This window comes from Neovison vison, chromosome 11 (genome assembly GCF_020171115.1).
Source record: "Neovison vison isolate M4711 chromosome 11, ASM_NN_V1, whole genome shotgun sequence".
NCBI classification, from domain to species: domain Eukaryota; kingdom Metazoa; phylum Chordata; class Mammalia; order Carnivora; family Mustelidae; genus Neogale; species Neogale vison.
Genome location: NC_058101.1, coordinates 88601591 through 88627338, shown reverse-complemented (window position 1 = coordinate 88627338; position 25748 = coordinate 88601591). Strand labels below are relative to the sequence as shown.

Here is a 25748-nt window from a genome sequence, read left to right as displayed (position 1 = left end):
AATTTTTAAAGGAATAGAGAAATACATCTTGAAAAAGCTAAAGGAAAGGATAAGCCACAAGGAAGAATAAATCTGACTATATTAAGACATTTTAAAACTTTTATGCAAGAAATAATACCAATGAAATGTAACCTTATATCAAATGGGATTTTTCTGGTTGTCCTGAAATTGTTGATAAATCCAAAACTGATGAGAAAGGATGCTAAGTACTCCATGGTCTAAGACCAAGCTGTCACTAGCAGTTGGGGCCAGCCACCTCTCAAGGCTTACTGAAACTCACTAGACCAGTACTTCCCATGAATTCCCTCCTCTCTCCACATAAGGAAAAGGACTGAGACATGGGAGGAGTCAGGGGCTTTGGGGGGTGAAGAGATTATTCTTTCTTTCTGGGTGGAAGGAAGGCAGATAGGGTACCTCCAATCCCCAGAAGCCAAGGGAGGGGGAAAAGCCAAGGCAATCACTCATAAAGATTATAGTTGCCTAAACCAAAAGCCTGGCATCCTGCTCCCAATTAAATATCGATCCCAGCAAACTTGCTGACCTGCTCCTGGCAATTAAGTCAGGGCAAAAAAAGAACTCAGTTAGGAGTATAACAGCCATTGGGTCAACCTGAACTCCCATTATTTGGCAAACAGATAAAATTTCCACTGTATTGGTGGAAGGCATTAATACACATCAGTGGGAAAGGGGAGTCTATTCAATGAATGGGACTAGGATAACAGGTTGTCCTTATGGAAAAGGTGAAAATTAGATGTGAACCTGAAGTCAGGGCTAGATCTCTGCTTCAGGAGCTGGGCAAAGGGGAGGTAGCCCCCGTGGCTTTTTCAAACACTCTCACTATGCTCCCAGCCCAGTTACAAAGGCAGCATATGGGTGCCTGCCACAGTGAGGACGTTAAAACTTGCCCAGCATTAGAGCAGTAGTGACAAACAACGAGGAAGCTGCACCCACAGTTCACTCAAGTGGAAAGATGCTTGCCCTTTGGCTTGTTCTTCCCACTCCACATAGCAGAGGACGCCTTGATGAGTTAGGGGATAGATGTATATACAAAGCAGACCATAGCCTTTCTCCACTAGAGACATGGAAAGGTTTCATTTATGCTAGGAGTAAGGAGGAGAAGAGATTTAGATTTGATTTGGACATTCATGGTTCAAGATAAACTTAATCGTCTTCTTTAATTATAAACAAAAGACTTTTTAATAACCAAGTTACTGGAGAGTTATGGAGTCTTGACAAGATGTTGTAAAGGGATCCTCCATCCAACAGAAAAGAAGAGTCCCAAATAGGACAGTTAGTGGGAAAATATTGAAAATAAAGTTATTTTATACACTCATAGGCTGAGACGCCCTAATAAACCCATTACCCAAAGTTAAAAGACAAACCAAAAAGAGAAGTTGTTTGCGAAACACATCAACAAAGAATTGGAATGGGGGTGCCTGGGTGGCTCAATGGGTTAAGCCTCTGTCTTTCAGCTCAGGTCATGATCTCAGGGTCCTAGAATCAAGCCCTGCATCAGGCTCTCTGCTCAGCAGGGAGCCTGCTTTCCTCTCTCTCTCTGCCTGCTTCTCTGCCTACTTGTGATCTCTGTCTGTCAAATAAATAAAATCTTAAAAAAAAAAAAAAGAATGGGGATGAAGAATATTACAGAATTTTGAGAAGTCAATAAGGAAAAGGCAAATAGCCAAGAAGAATCAGGAAAAGGAATTTAAATTCACAAAAAAGGAAATCTGAATGACCAACATATAAAAAGATGTTCAATTTCACTTAGTAATCAGAGAAGAGTAAACTAAAGTAATGAATACATTCACACCTATGAGTTTAGCGAACATTTTTTCTTCCAAAAAGATTTCATATCTATCGAAGAGCTGAAAGTAAAACGAATTTACATATACTCTTTACCTAGATTCACCAGTGTGAGAAAGTTGCTACCTTGCTTTATCTCACTGTCTATATATTATTATACTGCTAAGGCATTTGAAGAGAATTTTCACACATCATGTCCCTTTATCTCTAAATACTTCAGTATTCCCAAAGAACAAGAATATTCTCTTATATAACCATCCTACAATGATCAAACTTTAGAAAAATTAACATGGGTCAAGAACTGTTTAATATATAGTTCATATTCAGTTTCTTTTTCCTGAGGAATAATATTGCTTTCAGATGTTATTTATCTTTAGTCTTCTTTTATCTGGAACAGTTCCTTGGCCTTTGTCTTTCATGAGACCCACATTTTTTAAGATGTACGGGGCAGTTGTTTTTTAGTAGGCAAATGTTTTAAAATCTGTTAATACCAAGTGCTTCTGCAAACAGTGAGAAACTCTTGTACCATGTTGCTGGAACTATAAACTGATAAACTACTCCCAGGTAGGTCATCCAGAAAAACACTTAGAAATGTGCAAAAGTGGACACTTATTAAGATCCTAAATACAGCATTATTTATAATAGTCAGAGAAAGAAAATAAGAGAAATATTCATCAACAGAGGAATGAAAAAACAAAATGGCTTATTCATACAATGGAATATTACACTATAACAGTGAGAATGAAAAACAAGATGTACATGTATCAATATAGGTAATTCTCAAAAGCATAAAGTGGAAAAAGTGCAGAATATGTAGTATATTATTTGTTTATGTATATTTTAAAAACACATAAAACTAGTACATAAAATTATGAATGTACTTATGAAAGTAAAAATATAGAGAAGCATACATGGGAAGAACATACTTGAACTTCAAGATAGTAAAGATCCTCGTGGAAGGATAAGAGCTAATGGGATAGGGTAGGGGCGTTTAGTTGTATCAAAAAATCCAAAAGGTCAAAAAGAATATGGCAAAATGTTAGCACTTATTAAATCAAGATGGTAGTGGCACAGATGTCTACCAGGATATTTGTGGTACTATTCTGTGTATGAAATAGTTTATTATCAAAATTTAAAATATAATAAAATTAAAAACAATTAAAATATTCTTCTGAGTAGGCTTTTAATGCTGCCTAACAAACTGATGTGCTTCACCAGCCTGGGCATTCATTCCATCTCCAGCAGCAATAGCCCTTCACTTATAATAAACAGACAAACATATTTCACTTTTACAAACAAAGCTGTAAACACTTCAGCTAATACATAAACTGAGAAAATTTCAGAGCTTCTAAGGGCTTGTTTAGAACCATTCAGAAATGTGTTATTTAGAAATTCTATCTCTACAAAAAAATAAAACTGCTCAAAAATTAAAATGAGGCAGAATGAGTTTGGAGTAAAAAAAAAAATCTCTGACTTTGAACAGGTCTTTATTTATTAGCTGAGTCAACTTAAGGTGCTTAAACTCCCTAAGCTCCCATTTCCTCCATATTAAAAAATGGGGGTAATAAAAATTCAGAGGTTGTATGAATTAAATCATCAAGCACATGTAAAAGCAGGATTTCTGCTTAGAAGAGGTTCATTCTTGCTAGCATTATTTATGAAGGTAAAATGTGAAGACTAAGATATTGCTACCCATATGCTCTAATAGGATATTCTCTAAAATATTTAACATAATCCAAAACTATACTTAGAAAAAGTCTATGAAAAGATGTACAGTATTTTTAAAGCATATTTACTGCCAGAAAGAAAGAAGATAGGAAAATAAAATATTTTAAAAATTCAAATAGAGTACAGATTCCCTAGAAACACCTGTACAGAGTCACTCAGATTAAATTCTTTCACTGCAGGTAGATACATTCATCTTTGACCTGTAGGGAAATTATGGTTACAGGTTTAAATTTTTTTCCCTTCAAAATTGGGTGTTTTAGGTTTTCCATGTATCCCATAAAAATTCTCATTTTTAAAAAAGTTTTTTTATCTTAATATTTACAGTTTAAATATATTTATATCTACCACCATCCTAAATTTGAGCTTCTCTACAAGGCAAGAAGATACCTGATATTGGATTGAACTCAGTTTCTCCACACATGGCACTACCTGGCAACAGTCCCTCAGTTCATGTTGGAAAAATAATTCATGTGAATTCCAAAATTATGTACAATTCAGAGAAGGGGCAAAGGCTGGCCATTTCCATTCTATTAGGTGGCTTGTCTGGTGAACCCGAGGCAGTATTGTGTAAGCAGTTAAAAAAGTGGGCTGTAAGGGCAAATTGCCTGGATTTGAGTTGTGACTCCATTATTTATAAGCTGTGGAACCTTGGCAACTAAAATTACGTACTGGAAATGTTACAATATACACTATAAAAGAAATAATATAGGTAAATTACACGGTAGGTGCTCAATTAACATAACTATTATGCTCTCATTATCATGAATGCTTCTGTAAAGCAAATCTTGATTAACCAATCTTAATAATGATGGTTATATAGGCAAAGATCATAAAACATATGTAACATGTAAAATTACCATTATAAATATTATTTTTAAATTTTCAACTGATTCCTTAACCAAAGCCAGTCCATTAACTAAATTGACGAATAACAATTTCATCATTTTCCCTTCTTGGTCAAGTTACTAACTAATGGAATAGAAAACTAAAGGAATAAAGAAGTCTATAGATTAATTTCCACAGTTCACATACCTCCAGAAACTACCCAAATTTCTTGATATGATCCTGTGAGTCACTCTTTAAGGTAGACATTGTGACTTTTGTGGAGTAGACTATGGATTTTCTCTATCCAGGGTGGAAAGCCTAGGTAGTAGTTACCTTAAACATTATCTCTTGCTAATAAATCTGAGTTCCTTTCTCAACTCTCCATTAAGACTGGAAAAAGGAATGAAATATGGGTGGTTGGATCTATAGATATGCTCTTTGTTCCCAAAAGGCATCAGAGCTTTTCTTCTCACTTGCTTATTTTTCACTGATTCAAATTCAAGTAACAACTGTGAAACATTCTCTCAAGTACCTTTACCTTCATTTTCTCATTTAATTCTACAGAGAGGCCAAATTTAACTGTTATCAGGAGTTCCATAATAGGGATAGTAGCAATCTTTAAAGTATGACTATAAGGCAAAACTCACTGGGAGACGGAGAGGAGAAGTGAGTTGAGGGAAATCAGAGGTGGGGAAAAGCCATGAGAGACTGTGGACTCTGAGAAACAAACTGAGGGTTTTGGAGGAGAAGGGGATGGGTGTTGGGTGAGCCCGGTGGTGGGTATTATGGAGGGTACATATTTGCATGGAGCACTGGGTGTGGTGCATAAACAATGAATTTTGGAACACTGAAAAAAAAATTAAATTAAATTTAATTTAAAAAGAAACAAGCATAAAGAACTCAGAAGTAAAGAGTAAAATTTTAGAGAGGGAAGGGACCTTGGAAGTCACATGTTTTTCATATTTTCATACCACTCACTTTGAGACGGCCTGACCCATCACCATTGCCCAGCCTCTGAACAAACAGCTGTGATTCAGAGCCTAAAACACTTTCCAGACAGCTGATTTAATCTATTTTTAGACAACCATAGCAGTTTAAAAACAATTCTTTTGTATTGCACCAAATCTGCTTTATTGTACCTTCTAACCACTAGTCCAAGTTGTTCTTTTTTTTTTTTCCAATTTATTTATTTTCAGAAAAACAGTATTCATTTTTTTTCACCACACCCAGTGCTCCATGCAAGCCATGCCCTCTATAATACCCACCACCTGGTACCCCAACCTCCCACCCCCCCGCCATTTCAAACCCCTCAGACTGTTTTTCAGAGTCCATAGTCTCTCATGGTTCACCTCCCCTTCCAATTTACCCAAATTCCCTACTCCTCTCTAACGCCCCTTGTCCTCCATGCTATTGGTTATGCTCCACAAATAAGTGAAACCATATGATAATTGACTCTCTCTGCTTGACTTATTTCACTCAGCATAATCTCTTCCAAGTTCTGTTCTTTAGAGAAACAATCACTTCTTCTACTTGATCAGTTTTCAAATATTCCTCTCCTCTTGGTTTCCCTAGGTTCTCATACCATTTCTTTATGTTTCACCTATATCACATGGCCACAAACAGAGGGTTGTGTGACATTCATCTACTTTTTTCTGCCCTTCACTTCCTTCCCAACTCAACCCCACCTTTCCATTCCAGGGAGAGATAGATCCTTGAAGGCATGGACTGTAACTTTATATCCTTATAATGAAGGACCATTCCGAATAGTGGGAATCTTAAATGTACCTTCAAACTCACTTTGAGTGAAGCTTAATATGAATGTGTCATATTGCCTCCTTTAGAGAAAAACTGCCATGTGCTTTCCAGTAAAACCAAGCCACCTATGCTAACCTTCATGGATTAGATCAGAGACTACCATGTGGGCCAAAGACAGCCTCATACTACCTGGGCCAAAGTTGTCCCCAAGTCAAAGAAGCTGGTTAAAGCAGAGCTGCTACCAGAAACACCAGAGATAACAGGACCCAAGAACCTACAGCCTTGCCTCTGTGCAGCCTTAGAAAAACTTCCCATTTCTTAAGGTCACCTTAGCATATCTATGTACCTTTAACTTGAACTAACACAGGTGTTCATGAACAGAATTCAATCAAGGCCATCCCTCCAAGACCTTATGTTTTCAGAAAACTCATCCTTAGTTCTGTTAAAAAAAAAATCTGTACATACATAACAAAAATGATCTCAGCATACTATTAATAATTAATGTTAATATAAATAATACTGTCAACAATGAAAGAATTTTGGAAACTCTTCCTCTGTTGTACTTTGAGACACATTTGAATCTCTCTGCTTTTGAGGTAAATGGCGAGGAAATACTCATTTAGATCTAAAACGCATATGATGGTAAAACCAACCGGTGGTGGCCATGTGTTTTTTGAAGATGGATGTGACTATTTTTGAAAAATATGTAAAGTCACTATGGCATTGACTCAGTTAATAATGTGAATAATTATCTGAGTTTAGTAATGAGAATAAAGCATTTTTGTGTATCTTATGAACTAAGTATAAAAGTAATTCTTTAGAGATATTCCAAAAATATTCTAAGCTATGGTAGCACCATCAGCATTGGTGTACCCCAAAAGGTTACCACTTTGAAGGAAATAATCCCCATTTAGCAGATTAGGATCTAGGATTTCTTTAAGGCAGGTCGTATATTAAAATACACTGCCTAAAAAATATCGATAACAACTAAACCAATTGTTATCATTTGTGGAGTTCATAATAAAGAGACTTTATCTAAATATAATTAAGGCATTTATATGAAGTTTGATTGGCATATGAAGTTTGATAGCTGATCAAAACTTTTTTTCTCAGAGTTTATAGAAGCATAACAATTTGCAGACCACAAGAAGTTTGAATTTGACAGTAAACTTGGGAATTTCCCCCACTTCTAAGTCATTAAAAAGCAACAAGGAGAATAAGAAACAGAAAGACAAGGTCCTTTGATGAAACTTAGAGACATCCATATTCTTTTTTAGAAAGGTTATATGAAAAGATCAAGTGGGAGTATAAGAAAATGACAAGGGCAGACATTCATGGTTGAGAACTTCCCTTGACTTTCTGATACAAAATCTCAAGAAGTTTAGAATAGAAAAGGGAAGGAGAAATTATCAAGGAAAGCCATATTTTCTAGAAGTATTCAGTGAGGTTGAGAGGGAGAGTCTGACTAGTCTTTGATGCTATTTTCTGACAGGGAAACATGGAGAAGAAGTAAACATATACAATCCTGTGCCTAAAGGAAAATCCTATTAGCTGAGAATAAGCATCTGGAATTCTCCAACACCACTCCAAACTCCTGAAAGCAGCTGGTTCAAGAACTCAACTTTGTTCAAAACCAAGTGATAATAAGTAAGGAATCTACACAAAGTCTATTATGAAGATAGCCCAAGAAAAAAAGAATAAAAGAAACAGAAGGAAAGAAAACTCACCAGTAACATGTTAAAGAAAAGATGAAAATACATGATGCCATCATTAAAAGATATTAAAAAAATATATATGAGCCAATCATGTCTTTAAAATAAGAGCACAAAGAGGTCAAGGAAAATAAGGTGAGCCAAAAAAGGGAAGTGATATATAAACTTGAAAATCTGAAGAAGAGGAGAAAGAAAAAAATAAAACCATCACAGAAATGAAAGGTGAACTTGAAGTAGCACATATGAAGGCAGACCCCAAAAAAGATACAGTATGAGGAAAAAGGAGCCAAAAAAGGAGAAATGGATGAGGAATTCAAGTGAAATAGAGTAAAAATGGTACCTATGGAGATAGGCAAAGAAGATTCAGCAGGCATCTAACTGGTATCTTTAAAGAAGATAACCCAAATAGAGGAACAGAAAAAATATTTCAAGATATAATTTAAGAAAATTATTCAGAAATAAAAGAAGACTTGAATGTATGGATTTAAGAGTCATACTTTGTGCCAGAAAAAAATCCATGCAGATTCACCTACAGAATAAACAATAGCAAGTTACTGGATTTAAGAAATAAACAAAGAAAATTTGGGCATTTAAATAAAAATCTCAGGTCAACCATATAAGAAAAGCAATCCAGGGTGCCTGGGTGGCTCAGTGGTTTAAAGAAAAGCAATCCGGCTTCAAATCTTTCCACATTAGCATTTCATTCTAGGAGCAGTGGAGCAGTTTACAAATACATTAAGAAAGTAAAGTCATATCAAACAATTGTATAGCAAGTCAATACAAATATATAGAAAATAGTTTAGCATGTGAAATAACTCAGAGAACATAGTTCCCATGAACTCTTTTTGAAGAAACTAAAGGAAGACAAACTTCAACCCACAAACAAAAACTATGGCAAAATGATCACTGGTGAGTTTGGACTCTGTGGAACCAAAATGAAAGCAAATGTAGGTCATATCCTGACCAGGTAGTGAAAGGGATCAGAATATGTCACCCCAATATACAGCACTTTGGCATGAGGATTACTTTGAGCTGAAGTCAATTAAGAAGCAGAAACCACAGAAAGAGCTCACTACCCTTCTCCTATCTGTCTAAAAGCAAGACATAAACTTCCCTTTGCAAAGGTCTTGCCTCTCTCTTATCCCATATCAGGAGGAATTAAAACAATCATCATCACTGGAGACAGAGAATTGGAACCGAGATGAAGCTGCACAATCAAATCTTTTTTAAAAAAAAGATTTTATTTATTTATTTGACACAGAGAGAGAGATCACAAGTATGCAGAAAGGGAGGCAGAAAAAGAGGTAGAAGCAGGCTCCCCGCTAAGCAGAGAGCCTGATGCGGGGCTCGATCCCAGGACCCTGAGATCATGACCTGAGCCGAATGCAGAGGCTGAACCCACTGAGCCACTCAGGTGCCCCTGCACAATCAATTCTTAAATTTACCTCAAATATTACCCTCCCACAACTTACTACCCTGGGAACCCAAACCTCTTTTCCTCTGTCTTGTCACGTCTCCCCAAATTTACTACCCATTGATAAGATGGTATATAAGCTCCAAATTCAAACTACCCTCTTGAGTTATTCATCACTGAGTTCTCCAGTGCATGTACACTTTGTGTGTGTAAATAAACTGTGGGTTTTCTTCCTCTATTAATCTGTCTTTGTCAGTTTAATTGACAGGCCCCCAGTGACAGAACCTAATGGATAGAGAAAAGTTTTTTTTCTCCTCCTCCCTGGAAAGTTCTAATAATTTAATCAACAAAAGCTGGGGGAAGGGGGAAATTATGGAAGAGAAAATAAACACATTGATTTTCTCATATTTTAGAGCTGGAGGATCAAAAGAGAAAACTTGCAACTTATAAATCAAGTAACAGAGATAGAAGTATGTGTAAAGACATCAAGATAAGCACAAAGACAAGTAATATTATTCATTTCAGCAGAGACCGCCAATTCTTTTCCTGGGTTTTTTAGCTTGGCAAATAGCCACTAGGAATTATGGCTTTATTTCCCACCCTCCATTTCAGGTAAGTTGTGCAGCTTTACAGAAGATCCTTACAGAACAGAGGATTGTCTTTCTCCCTATCACATTCTAAATGTATTCTGGAATGCATACGTAAGAACTAGAGCTCCAATAGCTTTCTTGGACCATGAGAGCATGTTAGACTGAAAGCCAGTCACGACAGAATTATATGATCCAAGAGCCTTGGTCCCTGACATTGGTAGGTACCATACCAGCCCTGGAAATGACCCCCTCCTGACTTTCTGAATAGGTGAAGAGAAATAAATTTATGTTTTTTGTTTTTTTTTTAAAAACTACTTAGTGGATGGTATTTGGTGGTTTTGTGTGGTTTGCACCAAACTTAATCCTAATTAATATGAATGATAAGGGGATATTTTATGATACTGAGTACACATATGAAGATCTGAATAAATGGAGAGATGTTCTTGAAAAGGAAGTCAGAATATTATAAAGAAGCCAATTTTACTTAAGTTAATACAATCACAATAAAAATACCAATAGGATATTTTGCAAACTACACAAGCTGACTCTAAAGTTCAATATAAATATAAACAAGAAAGAAGAGCCATAATATTATGTAAAATAAGTCTTCAAGAACATGCATATGTGTGTGTTTGTGTCTATATATTTTGTTTGACTTTTATTCTAAACTATAATAATTAAAATAATATGGTTCTATCACATATGGAAAGCATAGAAATAAATCTAAGGAGATAAAGAAATTTAGTAAGTGATAAAAGTGATATTTCAAGTCACTAAAGGGATCCTGGGTGGCTCAGTTGGTCAAGCTTCTGCCTTTGGCTCAGGTCATGATCCCAGGACCCGGGGATCAAGTCCCGCATTGGGTTCCTTGCTCAGAGGGGAGCCTGCTTCTCCCTCTGCCTGCCCCTCCCCCTTCTTGTGCAGTGTGCTTTTTCTCTGACAAACAAATAAATAAAATCTTTTTAAAAAAAATCAATAAAAAGATAATTATTTAATATATTCAGCTATATAATCATCTGGAAAAAAATAAATTTGGGTTCCCCACCTCACACTTTGCTTCAAAATATATTCTACATGGGTCAAAGATTTTCATATAGAATGCGTCACCATACGTACTAAAGAAAATGTGTGTAAAAAACGTCTTAAGTATTCTTACATGGGGAAAGACCTTTCTAAACAGGACACAAAATCTAAAGCCATAAAAAGTTTGTGGAGCTGACTATACAAAAATCAGAAAGTTGGGGAAAATACATTTTTTAAAAGATTTTATTTATTTATTTGATACAGAAAGAGAGAGAGTATAAGCAGAGGTAGTGGCAGTCAGAGGGAGAAGCGGGCCCCCTGCCGAGCCAATGCAGGGTTCCATCCCAGGACCCTGGGATCATGACCTGATCTAAAGGTAGCAGCTTAAGCGACTGAGCCATCCAGGCACCCCAGGAAAAAATATTTTAAAAAATACAAAGCAAACAGAAAAAAATTTTTTTCAACTCATATCACAGGCAAAGGGCCAATTTTCTTAAAAGAATTTTTAAAATAATTCTTAAGAGAATTCCTCTTAATTTATAACAAAAAAGAAAAGTAAATACATAGGATCTCAAACATAAGGAACAGTAAACATAACAAGATGGTCAAGTTCGTTCATCACAAAGGATGCCAAATAAAACTACACTGTGATACCATATTCACCCATCTATTTGGCAAAGACTAAAAAGACCTCTGGTAATACACTGTTGGTACATTTAGGAGGAAATGCGCTCTCTCATACATTTATTGTAAGAATACAGACTATAAATTGGCACAAGGTCCATCAAAATCAATTTGATAACTAAAAAATTAAAATGTTTAGATACCAATTTCACAGATTTGCACATATTTCAAATGTCATATATACAAAATTAAAATGTTTAGATACCAATTTCACAGGTTTGCACATATTTCAGTGTTGCTTGTAACAGCTAAATATTGGCCATATCTTCTATTTCCATTGATAGAACACTGACATGTTAAATATAACCATATAATGGGATATAAGGTAACCATTAAAAAGGCTTGGACAAGCAATTTTGCAGAATGTGCTGCTTCAAGAAAACGATACAAAACTGCACCCATTAACTGACATCGCTGTGCATTGCAAATTCCTGGATCCTCATTCTTGTGATCTGGTACACATCAGCAATCTATAGATTTCATAGTCAAAATGATCAATCAGATGGAAAGTTAAAAGCTACAACTTCTTCTGAGTTGGAATTTAGTATTCAAATGTCACATCTAATATCAAAATGCAAAACACAGTTTAAAGTAGTACTGATGAAACAATATAACCTAAGAATCCATGGGGAAAATGGATTACCCAGAGATGTGTATCAGGTTTCCATACTGTGAGAGCATTATTTTCCCAATATATCATATCTTTCTCTGCTTTTCCAGCTCAAGGTATTTGAAGGTGTTCTTTGCAAACTGTGGCAACACTTTGCTTTTAATATTACAAAGAACTCTTCTTCTTCAACCAAAAAAATGAGGACCCGGACTCTGATTTCTAAAGTCCTGTCCAACTAACATACTATTTTTTTTTCCTGTACTGTTCTATCCTCATAATACAACAGAACACAATTCTACTCACTACACACGCACACACATACATGGAATTACATACAGGTAAAGAGAAACATCTATTGAATGCTTACCTGATAACGTGTTGGTTGGTTGAGAATGCTGTTAAAACTGTGTGATTCAAAAACTCTTGAGTTAGACTGAGTGAAGAGGTTTAACTAGGAAAAAATACAATTAACCTAGTAAATTAGAATACATTCATTGGGAAATCAAAAATATAATCTACTATATTCTCCTCGATAACATTTCTGGAGTTAACACTTCCAAGGGACATTTTGTGGAAGTTGAATTTCATAAGTGATTTAATATATTTCCGATGGTAAAAATTCACGTGAGCAACATGCTCACATTTATCAAGATGTTCACAAGGTGTACTGCAGTAGAACTGAAAACGTATTTTAAAATCTGGCTCACGGGGGTGCCTGGGTGGCTCAGTCTGTTAAGCGTCTGCCTTTGGCTCAGGTTGTGATCCCAGGGTTCAGGGATCGAGGCCCACAATAGTTTCCGTGCTCAGCAGGAAGCCTGTTTCTCCCTCTCCCACTCCCCCTGCTTGTGTTCCCTCTCTCGATGTCTCTTTCTCTGTCAAATAAATAAAGTAGAAAAACCCCACAAATCTGGCTCATACTAAACATAATTATCAAAATGTATTCATGGCATCTAGAAGGCAAAGATGCCTAGAAGTAACTGTCTGCTCCTGAGCCTGTATTTGTCTCCTACCCTTGAACAGAAGCATGCTACAAGTTCAAAAGGTATCATTCGATATTTTATAACCCTAACATATGAGCCAAAATAACATGTCTTCCTAGGATCATGGCCCTATACTGATTGAGATTCACAACTTTGAATAGAATAAGCTTAAAGAATTTTGGGTAGAAGGAGAAAGTAAGAGTAGCACACGGTTACTGGCTACTCTTCATGTATGTGAGCGGGACCCGCCTCTTAACTCTTGGGTAAGCTACTACTGATAAGGTATGGTTCAAAGGCAGGGCCCCCTGTGCAAAAATATGTATTCGCCCCATCACCTGACTTCCCAGCATCATAACTCAGGAACATGTGGGATGCTGAGAGGAAGGAAGTGGCACAATCAAGCCAAGAGAAAACCTGGGCTAATAAAATTAATTCTCCTCTTTGCCACTGGAGGTCAGTATCTGACTGTTGACTGAGATCAGTTCTAGTGGTTTGGACAAAGGATTTCTCCAGTTCCTTCTCTCTTCTAAAAAAGAATAACAGAGATGTGTAACTTCTCCAAAGTTTTACTAAAGTCAGTACACAGAGAGTATTAATATTCATGGCATTAATAATATTAAAGAGATTTAAACATCTCCTTGCATAATTTTAAAAATTCAAGCAAAATGACAGTTTTAAACCAGATCTGGAGAGACTGGGAAGCCAAGGCTCATAGCTTCTCAGAGATCAGTGCTCAACTTTTTTTCCACTTTTGGCAACTTCTCTGAAAAAAGCTATTCTTTCTGCCAATGGTGTATTACAGGTAATACGGAGCACATCTGCTCCCCTCACATTCCTTTGTGCTAGCTGCATTTCCCTTACAGGGGTCGAGGGAGGCACAAGCCACCTGAATGCACACACTTGACCTGTGGGTATTTCCCCCCTTCTACACTGTGGCACTCCCAGGAATGAAGTCAGTGAAATCAGTCTTCTACAGAAAGAAAACTTCAAGATGTGTTGGGGAGAGGGGCATGGGAGGGGAAAATGGGCCAGTAACCAAGCCAGAGCAGCCCGTGCTGAGTGTAAGGCAACCCGTGCAGAAGAAAGAGCTAGACATCTGATGCTGGAAAAGTTGGATTCACACCTACCCCACCACTGGCTAGCTCCCTGACCTTGTATAAGTGCACTACTTTAAGGGTTTCAGGGGTCTTATCTATACAATGGGAATAATAATAATACCTACCTCACGGTGTTGCATGAGGCTCAAGTATACAGCAAAGCACTTTGTAAACTGTGAATGAGGAAGGGTACTGATATTTGTTGAGGCTGGAACTGTGTACATCTCAAATCACCCTCACATTAACCCTACAGAGTTTTCTCTCTTTCAGATGGGACAGCTAAGTTTCAGCATGATGAAACGACTTCTCCACATTACTCGCTAGGAAGCCATTAAGGCTCCAAATTCAAATCCGAGTCTAACGCAGAGGTACTCCTCTTTACATTGTCCTGCTTCTCACGGTGTACATGTGAGCTACTATTTGAAATCATGGGATGATACAGTCAAATCAGTGCCCTGGCACAGCCTCAAGAGCCCACATCCAAGTAAAATTTCAAAAAGGTTTCAAAGGCTTAAAGAATAAGATGCCGGGGTATTACAAATCTTGTAAATGCACACGTTTTTTTAAAGTGAGAAATTAGATTGCAGGGATCCGGTCTTTTTCACCAACTTCAACTGAGAGCAAGTACCTACCTACCTACCTCTGCTAAACCGGCCTGTACTTTATGGAGGTAACACTGCCATCTGGTGGGCTCCCAGGATATCACAACTACAGGCCATCTTCACAACTCAAGGCAAAAACGCTATTTTAACTCCACACATTTGCTCCTCTATGTCTTGCTCCCCGTTATTTGAGGTCCTGCTTACATCATTTGACTCCCCTACCAATTCTACCTCTGAAAGTTAAGTTCATGATTATAAAGTACTATCATAAAATTCATCTTTGTTAAAATCAGAGTATGACTCAATCTAAATCCAAGTATGACTTAACTGGGACAACTTCTGGACAAACCATTCTTAATTATTTATTAAAATGGTATTTATGGTTAATATTTGAGGATGCTCTTAGGTTTGTGCCAATTTTGTGATAGTAAAGAAAAAAAAGATTACTTAGCCCAATCAAGAGTTTCTACAAATAAGAATATGGTGGTGGTGAATTATGCATACACCCAAGAGGAAAATGTGAGGTTAAAACTATTTAACATCAGAATAACAGGTGAGTGGCATGGAACACAAGAAAACCAAAGTGTTTCCCTACAATAACTCTTCTGTTTACTTTTAACAAGTTAACAAGGTGTTACTGTTTGTTTTTAATTTGGTACTTTGCATGAAATTCTTACCAAAAGCAAGATACAGACTAAGTGACTTCTTGAAACATTATGAAGATATTAAGTCTTAGCCTGTGAAAGACTACGGAACAAACAGTAACTTTCAACATCTTCTAAGTTCACACATGAAAATTACTGAACAAACATCAAAGACAAGGAGAAAGACAGAACAGTCATCCTTAGGTCTTGGTGAGTTTTGGATACCTACCCTGGACTTGGAGTTACCCATTCCCATTTCTATATCCTTCTGCAGCCGGCTCCTCCTGCATTTGGAAAAGTTAATGATCCGCATGACGAAATAAACAAATGACTTCGGACTAGGAACTAGACTGAAAGGTGGAGGTAATGTTTTTCCATCATCAAAATAAGATAACCAAAGTTTTGAACGGGCAAACTTCCATTCTACATCACTGTCATCCTGTGTCATAAAAACAGAAAAGAAACAATGATTCATTTTGAGTAAGGGACAGGCAGGGCTAGGTAGGGGCATATAGGTGATGGCAGGGGCGGGCAGCTATGGGATCAGGCTCACAGAAATCCCCCAAATGCAAAGGTGTAAGGAAACCAGAGAGAAGGGAACCAACCAGACCAGCCTCCCTAGGTGTCAGAAGTGGAATCTTGTTATGACAGCTACAACAGTTCCAATAAAGAATTACTGGACCCTAAAAAGGAAGTAAGCCATTAAAGGTGTTGTCACTAATCCTTACTCAATGGTGCTATCAGTAGAGAAGTTCAATAAAAGACCAACCCTCAAAGCCCTTAGTTGGCAACCCTGTCAGGACCCCTCTCACTCCCGAGAGCTTTTTCTCTATCCTCGCTTAATAAACTTCTATCGCTTTCCTCACTCTCCTTTGTCTGAGAGATTCATTCTTCAACTCTGAGACAAGAAACTCGTTCTCCCCCTTCAATTTTAAAAACAAAATATTCCAGTAATTGATTTCAGTAGGATCATACAAGGAAGCTAAATTACACTTTTGAAATAGAAAAGTGACTTATGTACATTTATCTGCATATAACCTCTATTGGGCTACATATATTCTTAGCACCGCTAAGAATGTTTTCATTTTTTTCTTCTGTATGCCTCTGTCTCTATCCAGTGAAACTGAACCAGAATGTCCTGGCCCCCAGCCAAAGATAAAGCAAAAATGCTAGAAAAATCCAAGGTCAAGGAAGGACAAAAAGATTAACTCCTCCCTCCCTTCCCACCTCTGCCAATTCCACATATTCAACAGGACTTCCCCACTCTTCACCTGGCCTCCCGGCTCATCTAGACCCATCCAAGGCAGGCTGTAGACAGACCATAACACACTTCAAGAGCAAAAGAAAAAAAAATAGCACTAAGCTGAATTGCACTTCGGAGGTTATGTGTCGGCCATTTGTCCTCAAACGTCATATGAGGCCCTCAGTGGCCTATTCCTATCTTGTTTGTCCTTTTGATGAAGGAAAGCTGGAAGGCAGGCAGGGAAGGAGAAGGAGCCCCACCCTAAGAGGAAACTACCCTTAAAAGGATTTTACACCACCCTGGAAGGAGCCCTTCAACTATCCCAAGTGATTGGTGATAAAAACCTGATTGGGTGACAGGCACAGGGAAGGGTGATCAGATTACAACAGCCTGTCTCAACAAGACCATAAAAACCCCTAAACTTAGAAACTCTGGTGGCCACCCTTTTGGATCCGCTCCCTCCTTGGGAGCCTCTTACTACCACTTCACTATCACTCAATAAACCTTGGCTTGCTGCCCACCACTCTGTCTGGTCTACCTCTTCATTCTTCAGAGTGGTGTGACCAAGAACCATGGGCACCAACAGAAGGAGAAAATATCCCTTTTATTCTCGGTCTTGGACCATGGTGATGGAGAGAAGAAATGAAGTGGAGGGGGTTCAAAGGTGGGAGAAGTTGGCTTGCTTATCTCACACTGCCCAGACTGCCGTTACCACAAACAGATACTCAGGATCCCTCAGTTTTCATTTCTGGGGGACCTAACTTCTACTTTGAGATACCATTTTATGTGTCTCTAAAACACACACAGTCTCAATGCACTTAACAAACAGCAAAACACTAAAGAGATATTGAACACAAACCTGGAGGACATAGAAAACACACATGATGATGAAGGAAGGTACCAAACCAAGCCTAATCCAAAACAAGTAGAGTGACTTCTAGAATACTAAAAATTCTGACCGGATACAGAACATCATCTGGGTTTGCCAGACATCTAGGAATTCCCCTACTTGATGAGGGAGCAGGAGGCTGGCTGAGGACAAAGCAAAAACCGGCACATTGCACCCCCTCTCCACCCACTCCCCACCCCTGACTGCCCTAAAAGAAAAACAAATAGTTAACTTCCAGAGATCACAATCCTGCAAGACTGGAGTCCCCCTTGGTTTACCAATGTCCTAGAGATTTACAACAAAGAAGCTATCTTAACAATAGCACAATTTCCAGAGGCAAATAACTCAGTTCCTCAAGCCCTAAATAAAGTTAAATTTCTTCTAAACCCAAATCTCACTAACAAGGACACTCGATAGGAGAAATGAGAAACTTTATCTCTAGATCTCCAAGATCGTGTCGAGAATCATTTCCAAGCATATGGCCCATTGATATGCATCTAAAGGGTCTCACAAGAAGATTTTTACTACTAGTAATAAATAACCTTTCTCCCAACAATAGCTAGCCTCTCAAGGTCCTGGAGACCTTGCTTCCAAAATTCCTTAGAAACTAACATCACCCCCTTTGTTCTCTCCTACCCAACTCCTGTGTATATAATCAGCCACTTCTCAGGATAACGGCGCAGCAGCTCTTTCTGCCCACGGGTCCTGTCCCCATGCTTTAATAAACCACCATTTTGTACCAAAGATGTCTCAAGAATTTTTTCTTGGTCATTAGCTCTGGACCTCAGCCCACCGAACCTCACCCATGTTCCAGAATTTCATCATACTGAGATCTTTCAGATGGTTGCCTGGCTAATCTAGGAGAGAATAATTCTCCCACAGCCAATAGCCAATAGTTGTAGCCCCTAACTTCAAAACTTTTGAAATATATTCTGAGAGGAGGCAGAGTGATGATAAGTTCAGGGGGACCCCTTTTGTGTTCTTAGAAGATACTGGAGGCTGTGAGCCTATCTACCCAGGAAGAAAATGCAGGGAAAGGTCCTGGCTCCCTCTGCTTGGGTATAAGCCTCTTAATTTAAAAGAGCTGGAAATCCATCACAGGGCACAGAAACAGATGTAGGATACTATTAGAATGGGATGGCAAAAATAGACACCATGGATAGAAAGCAGGTTTACCTCAATTTCTTGATATGAGCTATTAATCATAGCAATTAACATGTTGAGTAAAACAACCACCATAGTTACATTGTATATTCCATAAAGAACGTATCCAATATTCTCTATGAATTTGTGATCGTATTTGAGCACAACGGAAGTGACTTCAGACAATCCAAATATCGACCAAAACAAAGTCTTGAAACTTTCTTCTACACTGTTGAAAGAATAAGGTACACAGTAAATAAACTGACAGTTTTCAGTATGAAAAATTCAAAAGAGAAACCAGATAGGGTTTAAATTCTATACAGAGGTAAAAATGCCATCATTAAATATCATCATAATAAACACCACGAGTATAATTATTTTATCATAATATTTATTAGAAATTATTCTCTCAGGTTTTTAGGGGTTTGTGATTAAGTAATGCCAATGCCTAGCTTTTCTAGAAGTTATCATCAAGTGAAATGTCTCTGAACTCAGCAGAGGAAAGCTGATGTCATGCCACAATACCCATTCTTTTCTTCTAGAAGGATGGAAATTTGGGGGTTGATTTGGTAAGTGGTTTAGACATTTAAATCAGGTTTTCTGGAGTAGAACAAGGCCAGGAGTAAAATAATACACTCGCTTAAAAACAAAACAAAACATATTCCCTGCACCATGGCAGCAGGGAAGAATGAAAACCACCTACATACCCATCAATGGGGGGAGGGTAAATAATTCTGACATCTATATGATGAAGGGTATATGGCCACTGGGAAAATGAGACAGATCTATTTACATGTGTTTCTATAAAATGATATCTGAGATCTATTAAGTAAAAAAAATAAGATATAGCAAGAGTGAAATAGTGTACCATTTGACTAAAAGAGAGGGGCTTACAAATAAATACTTATATTCTTGTCTGTGTATAAAATATCTCTGAAAGTATCCAAAAGAAACCATTGCCTCTGTGAACTAAGGAGAAATAAGAGGCAGGGGTCCAGTGGTGAAGAAGGGACATGCTTTTCACTATAGACACCACTCCATGAATTTTTTGCCACAAGAATATATTACCCACCTAAAAGTTTTGCTTATGAACTTGAAGAGGAGGGAACAGACTGAGCGATTTCTGTTCTTTTCCTTTAATTTATACAACTTACTCCCTGAGTCTTCCATCACAGCGATGAACACGTAGGCCTCTACCAGACTATTTACCTACTTTTATCCCCTCAATGATCTTTGCCAGCTGAATTTGCCTGATTTGGGCCTATAACCAAGTTGTACTTACTGCTTTGTGAACCACAAAAATAACCCTTAAGTTAAACAATTAGACATGTGGAATTCCATTACTTTGGAAAAAGTCAGTCCTTTTTCCAAAGGAACATTAATGGGAACAGTCCAGTTAAAAAATATATATATATATATATATATATATATATATATATATATATATAACAGATTCTAAATAACAATTCTGTAGATTTATAGGTTTTAGTACTAGTTTGTTTATTCATCCCATCATTCAGCAAATGCTGACAGAATGCCTATTAGATTCTAGAAAGTATGCTAGACCCTGAGAGTAGAAGCCTGAATAGAAAGGTTCCTACCTCTACACAGTTACTCTCTATCACAAAACATTTCCCTGCATGATGTTATAGCATAGACGGTAGCAGGAGACTAAGAAAAACTAGAACCTCTCTGTTCCTTGCCATTAATGTAACAGGATCCCCAAATTCTCTGACTCCTTCATCTTGCTCTCTGGCAGACCTTCTCACCTCTAACTTCAAGAACACAGATTCCTGAGAATCTCTGCGGGGGAAGAGGCAGACAGCAGAAAAGGGAAGGTTCCTGAGCTCTGACTTTGGGCAAGAGGCTTTCTATCAACGACTTTATATAACCCTCACAACAACCCAGTTCCAACCCTATCGTGGTTATTGTAAAAAGAAGGAAACTAACACAGGACTGTTGAGTAACTTGACCAAAAGCCACAGCCAGAAACCAGCAGAGACTGTATCTGCATCTGCCTGATTTTCCAGCCTCTATCCTTTTCACCATATCAAGTTGCCACATCCTCACATAAAACAGTGACAACAATGTGTATAAAATGAGCTCTCACAGAGTTCAAAGGGATGGCCATGTGTGTAGGATCTTTCTGTCCCTTCCGGAGTGGGTTCAAACAGAACTTTTTTTCACTACAATAAAGTGAGTTTCAGTTCTCTTTTACCCCCTAAGACTTGTTCTATATACCTATTTGAAAAAAAAAATCATTTCAAAACAATTTAGATGCCTGAAAGGACTTAATATTCTATTTTAGTCTATAGGGAAGTTATTGAAGGTCTAGATTCTTTCCAGTTGTGGCATGACAGGTTACAAAGGGAGACAGGGAGGGCTTATGATCTCCCTACCTGGAATGACTACAGTACAAAGGGAGGGCCCCATCCCTGCCCTACTAAATGCTGGTAACTGAGAGTATCTCCCAACTAGATGTCTCCAGGCTGAGAACTTCAAGGAACAATGACTAAGGAAGTTTAATCAAAGAAGACTTCCCAGGCAAGGTGAGTCTCCAATGCAGATACCAGGGTGACCACAGGAAGGAAGCGGTATTAGTGTTACAGTGAGCTGTACAACATTTAGCTTCAATTTCTTCTTACTCAACTCTGTACTGATTAATGACACATTAAAATAAAAGCCAATGCTTCTTTTTTGAATAGTAATGGCTACAAAAGGACAAAACTAAATTTAATGTCATACATAATATAAGAGACATCCAGTATTAAAAATTTGCTGCCCAATTCTCTTAAAATAGTCAGTTTTGTCTAGGATTTTTCCAAATTCTGATTCCATTCCATGGTTGAACACTTACCAAGCTCAAAGAAATGAGCCTTTGGAGCAATGTAATCACACATAAGCATTGTTTTTAATGGATTTCTTTTTCCCCCTTAAAAACATCTTTATCAGGATTTCTGGATTTTTTGTGTGTTCACTTCATTTGGATTTGTTAGAGATTCTCTCTCATCATACCTTTTTTATGTTTACTTACGTGGTAAAAGCAGCATTTACTTTAGCTCCAAGGTAGTAAGAATACAGTATGAACATGCCAATCATAAAGGCAAGAAACACCATAATAAAGAGGACCATGAACTTGAAAATGTCCTTCACAGTCCTTCCAAGAGAGATCTGCAAGGGGCCAAAGCTCTCATTTGCAGGAAGGATATACGCAATCCGAGAGAAGCTGAGCACAACAGCTATAGCATATAGGCCTTCAGATATGATCTGAGGGTCAGAAGGGAGCCATTTATCTCTGGCTAGAAAAAGAGAGAGAGAGAGAGATTAGAAATGGAACTTTTTATTCATTGCTAGCTATGCAAAATAAATACCTTAAATAATATTTATTTTTTAGGTAGATTTTTAAAAAAGATTTATTTATTTATTTGACAGACAGAGATCACAAGTAGGCAGAGAGGCAGGCAGAGAGAGAGAGAGGGGAAGCGGTCTCCCTGCTGAGCAGAGAGCCTGATGCGGTGCTCAATCCCAGGACCCTGAGATCATGACCTGAGCTGAAGGCAGAGGCTTAACCCACTGAACCACCCAGGTGCCCCTAGATTTTTTTTTTTTTTAATCTTGGTTGAAACTCCTCTAGATTTAATTAACTGCCCAGGCATGTTTTTCATGTTAAACCAGAAGCATATGAATTCCACTCACACGGAATCTTTTACTAGAGGAAACACTCTTGTAAAGATACGAAGCCTGCTTCACATTGAGTAGAAACAGAATCATGTATGAAAGATACAGAAAGAGGTTAAAAATCCTTCATCAGACACAGACTGTGTCCAGAATGACAGAACAATTGACTTGACTATTCCCTCAGTTACTAGATTTATTGATGTGCTATTCCGTCACCCCATAGGCTCAGTTGGCACAAAACTTCTTTTTCATATTTCATGGGGAAATTAGTTCATCTGACAGTTTGTGCAAGTAAAATGGCATATTATGAGAAGTAAGAATGTCAACCGAATCACAATGGTGTTGTCAGTGTGGTTTTTGAGGAAAACAACTTGTTCCCGGAAAATGTAATATGTTACTAAGGTATAAAAATTTGGGGGATAGATTCTAAAGGAGGACTCCACCCCTTTCAAGGTCACTTAGTTCACAACAAACTACGGGATACTTATTCCCAGGAGGGTCAAGAAATACTATGTGGCTAGTTGTGTGCAAACCGAACTGTTCTCAGATGAATGAATACATTGTAGACATTTTCAGCAAGAAAAATGAACATTTATTGTTTAATGTGTACCAGACACAGTGCTTTCCCTTAGCTCTATGGATGTGGTGTTATTATTATCCACTCCTTAGAGATACAGAAACCAATGCTTGGAAAGGCTAAGTACTTGATCAAAATCATACACACAATAAGAAGTAAATCCTGAACTCACAAATTTCCCTTCAGATGACAGTCAATTAGATACATATGAAGACATTTAAATAAATAAGTTACTAAAATAGGATAGATGTTACACAAAAATACAATTTAAGCTAATTCTTTAATTTTAAATGGTAATCATTTACTCATTTGATCTGGTCTCCTTGGCATAGAAAAATCCTTGTTTGCTGACAATAAGAGCTAAGGTGTTTAAATTTCACAATGTGTGAAACGTACATCTTATATTTTGGAGCAGGCACTCAGTCTTCTTTAATAATGTTAACACGCTACTTGTACTTATCACAATGTAAGCCTTAATGATACTTGTAAAGAATTATTCTTCAAAATCAGAACACATCTGAACATTTCTAAAGTCCTGTCCAGACTTAAGATTGTGAAACTACATGAAAATTTGCTAATCACACTTCCCCAGTCTGGCCTCAAGGGAAAGGAGGTTCACATCACTTACCCCTGGTTTGTGCTGGCAAGGATGGAATCCCTGTCCTTGCACCCTGGTTGTCAGCGGGGGCCTCCCTGCTCTTCATGACACAGAGAAGGTGGGCATGAATTCCCTTCCACCTTGTGTTGAGGGGCAGGACCTCACCCCAGTATTTCTGCATGCTCTCCAGAGCTTATGATCTCATGTCACTTTAGCTCCTACTTCCTGCCTCTGCTGGGTTCACTTCACCTGAACAGCAGCGCAGCACCTTTTACTCTTTTATCCCCTCTGAACCATGCTCTCAGGGACTCATCTTCCATCTCGATCAGTTTATCAAGCTATTTCCCCCCCTAGTTAAGACAGTTTCATACCCTAAGAATATATACGAGTCATTATGTTGTTGGGCTCAAAGATAATTTCCTCCTACCCTGAAACATCTTCTTCGTAGAGATTTGAACACTGAGCCACAGAGAAGTAAATTAACTTGAACGAAGTCACAAACAGCAAGGGAGAGTCATAGCCTCGACAGGAATCCAGTTTTATATAGTTCCATAGCTCATGCTCTCGCCTCTGTTCATATACATTCAACACATATCTCATACTAAACATGGACATATCCTTCCAAAGTGTGGTTTCAGTACCTTTCCTGAGGACCTTTCATATGAGGACCCTGCAGTCAATAACTTACCGTAAGTGAAATACTGGATCTCCGGTGGAAGTGTAACTTCACTGAGGTCGCTCTCTTGGACATAACTGTCCACATACTGCTGTGCTTTTGTTGCCTGAAGGAAAGCTAGGAATCTGGCCGTGAAAGCAGCAATGAAGATGGAGAGCATCCCGAAGTCCAGCACATTCCACAACTGCAAAATATATTCCCTAGGTCCTTCCAGCCAGAGCTCCTTACACTCAGACCACATCATTCCTGTCACACAGGAAGGTACAGATTATATCTCACAGCTTAGACAGAGAAGCTCGTACTTGGTCCACCACCAGTCCCCATCTAGAAAATGCTCCACGGATAAAGCAGCATATGAGGCACCACAAAGCACCCACTATTGTTCAGCTCCTGACACCCTGGGCAGAATCACATGGAAGAAAAATCTTTACTAAGTCAGAATTAGAATTTGGAGTAACAGAGTTCTACATCTGGTACCAGAAATGGGATGGGCAGGAAAGAGGGAAGGAAAGTAAGCAAAGACTCTTCAAGTCAAATGATTTTGCCCTGTGAGACTTTTGGAGGAGAGGAGAAAATTCACCTTTGTGAATTCCAATGGTTATCAAACCACAATAATTACTGGTGAAACAAACCCCTAAATGAGAAAGTTATGGTAGACTTTTAACAAGATCATTTTACCAATCACACAGGAACACTTACATCATTCCCCTACCTTCTCTCCTCTTTCTAGTTTCATGCTAGGGAGGTGAGGAATATCACTGGACAAAGAAGGAACCCTTAAGCAGGGGCCCTTGGATGCTGTGAAGAAACCGAAAGCAGAAAATGCCATTCTGGGAGAAGAGGGGAAAATATTCCAATTTAACCATTTGTTCTGACTTGTAAGGAGAAGACATTGTGGAATTTCTAAAAAGGTATTAGCTCAAGATAAAATTTATAAAATAATTATTTGACCCGGGTTGAGTCCACAGGAGTGAATGAGGGGAGTAACCACGTTATTAACTCAGGAACTAAGAAGATACCAAAAACACTCTGGGAAAACAGAGAGAACAAGAGAACAGATAAAAGTGACTCTGCATTAGTGATGGTTAGATAAACTAACCACACACACACACACACACACACACTGGAGTATTACTCAGCCATAAAAACAAATGAGATCTCAGGTTTCCTGGGTGGGCTTAGAGGGTATATACTAAGTGAAAGAAGTCAGAGGAAGAGAAATACCATATGATTTCACTTCTGTGTAGAATCTAAAAATCAAAATGAAGAACGACACACTCGTCAATACAGAGAACAAAGTGGTGGCTGCTAGAGGGGAGGTCAGTGAGGGGATAGGAGAAAAAAAGGACATTAAGAGGTACAAACTTCTAGTTAATCAATAAGCCATGGAGATAAAAAGTACAGCACTGGGAATAGTCTGTAATACTGTAATAACATTGTATGGAGACTGTACTTATCGTGGGGAGCAGTGAGTAAT

At 38.0% G+C, this 25748-nt stretch overlaps 1 protein-coding gene across 5 annotated transcripts in view; it reads right to left on the bottom strand.

The window, feature by feature from the left end:
- The window catches only part of TRPC3 (transient receptor potential cation channel subfamily C member 3), a 51893-nt gene that overhangs the window by 5791 nt on the left and 20354 nt on the right, over positions 1-25748 (bottom strand). For 2 of the 5 annotated variants that reach the window (XM_044225864.1, XM_044225866.1), the window contains exons 5-10: positions 24284-24517; positions 21777-22041; positions 18776-18971; positions 15697-15906; positions 14347-14394; positions 12512-12595 (exon numbers count right to left, since the gene is read on the bottom strand). In XM_044225864.1, coding sequence (XP_044081799.1) covers positions 12512-12595; positions 14347-14394; positions 15697-15906; positions 18776-18971; positions 21777-22041; positions 24284-24517 — 1037 coding nt within the window. Of the gene's footprint in view, positions 1-12511; positions 12596-14346; positions 14395-15696; positions 15907-18775; positions 18972-21776; positions 22042-24283; positions 24518-25748 lie in introns of those variants that run through there. The other 3 variants (XM_044225867.1, XM_044225868.1, XM_044225869.1) reach the window with 2 other exon arrangements.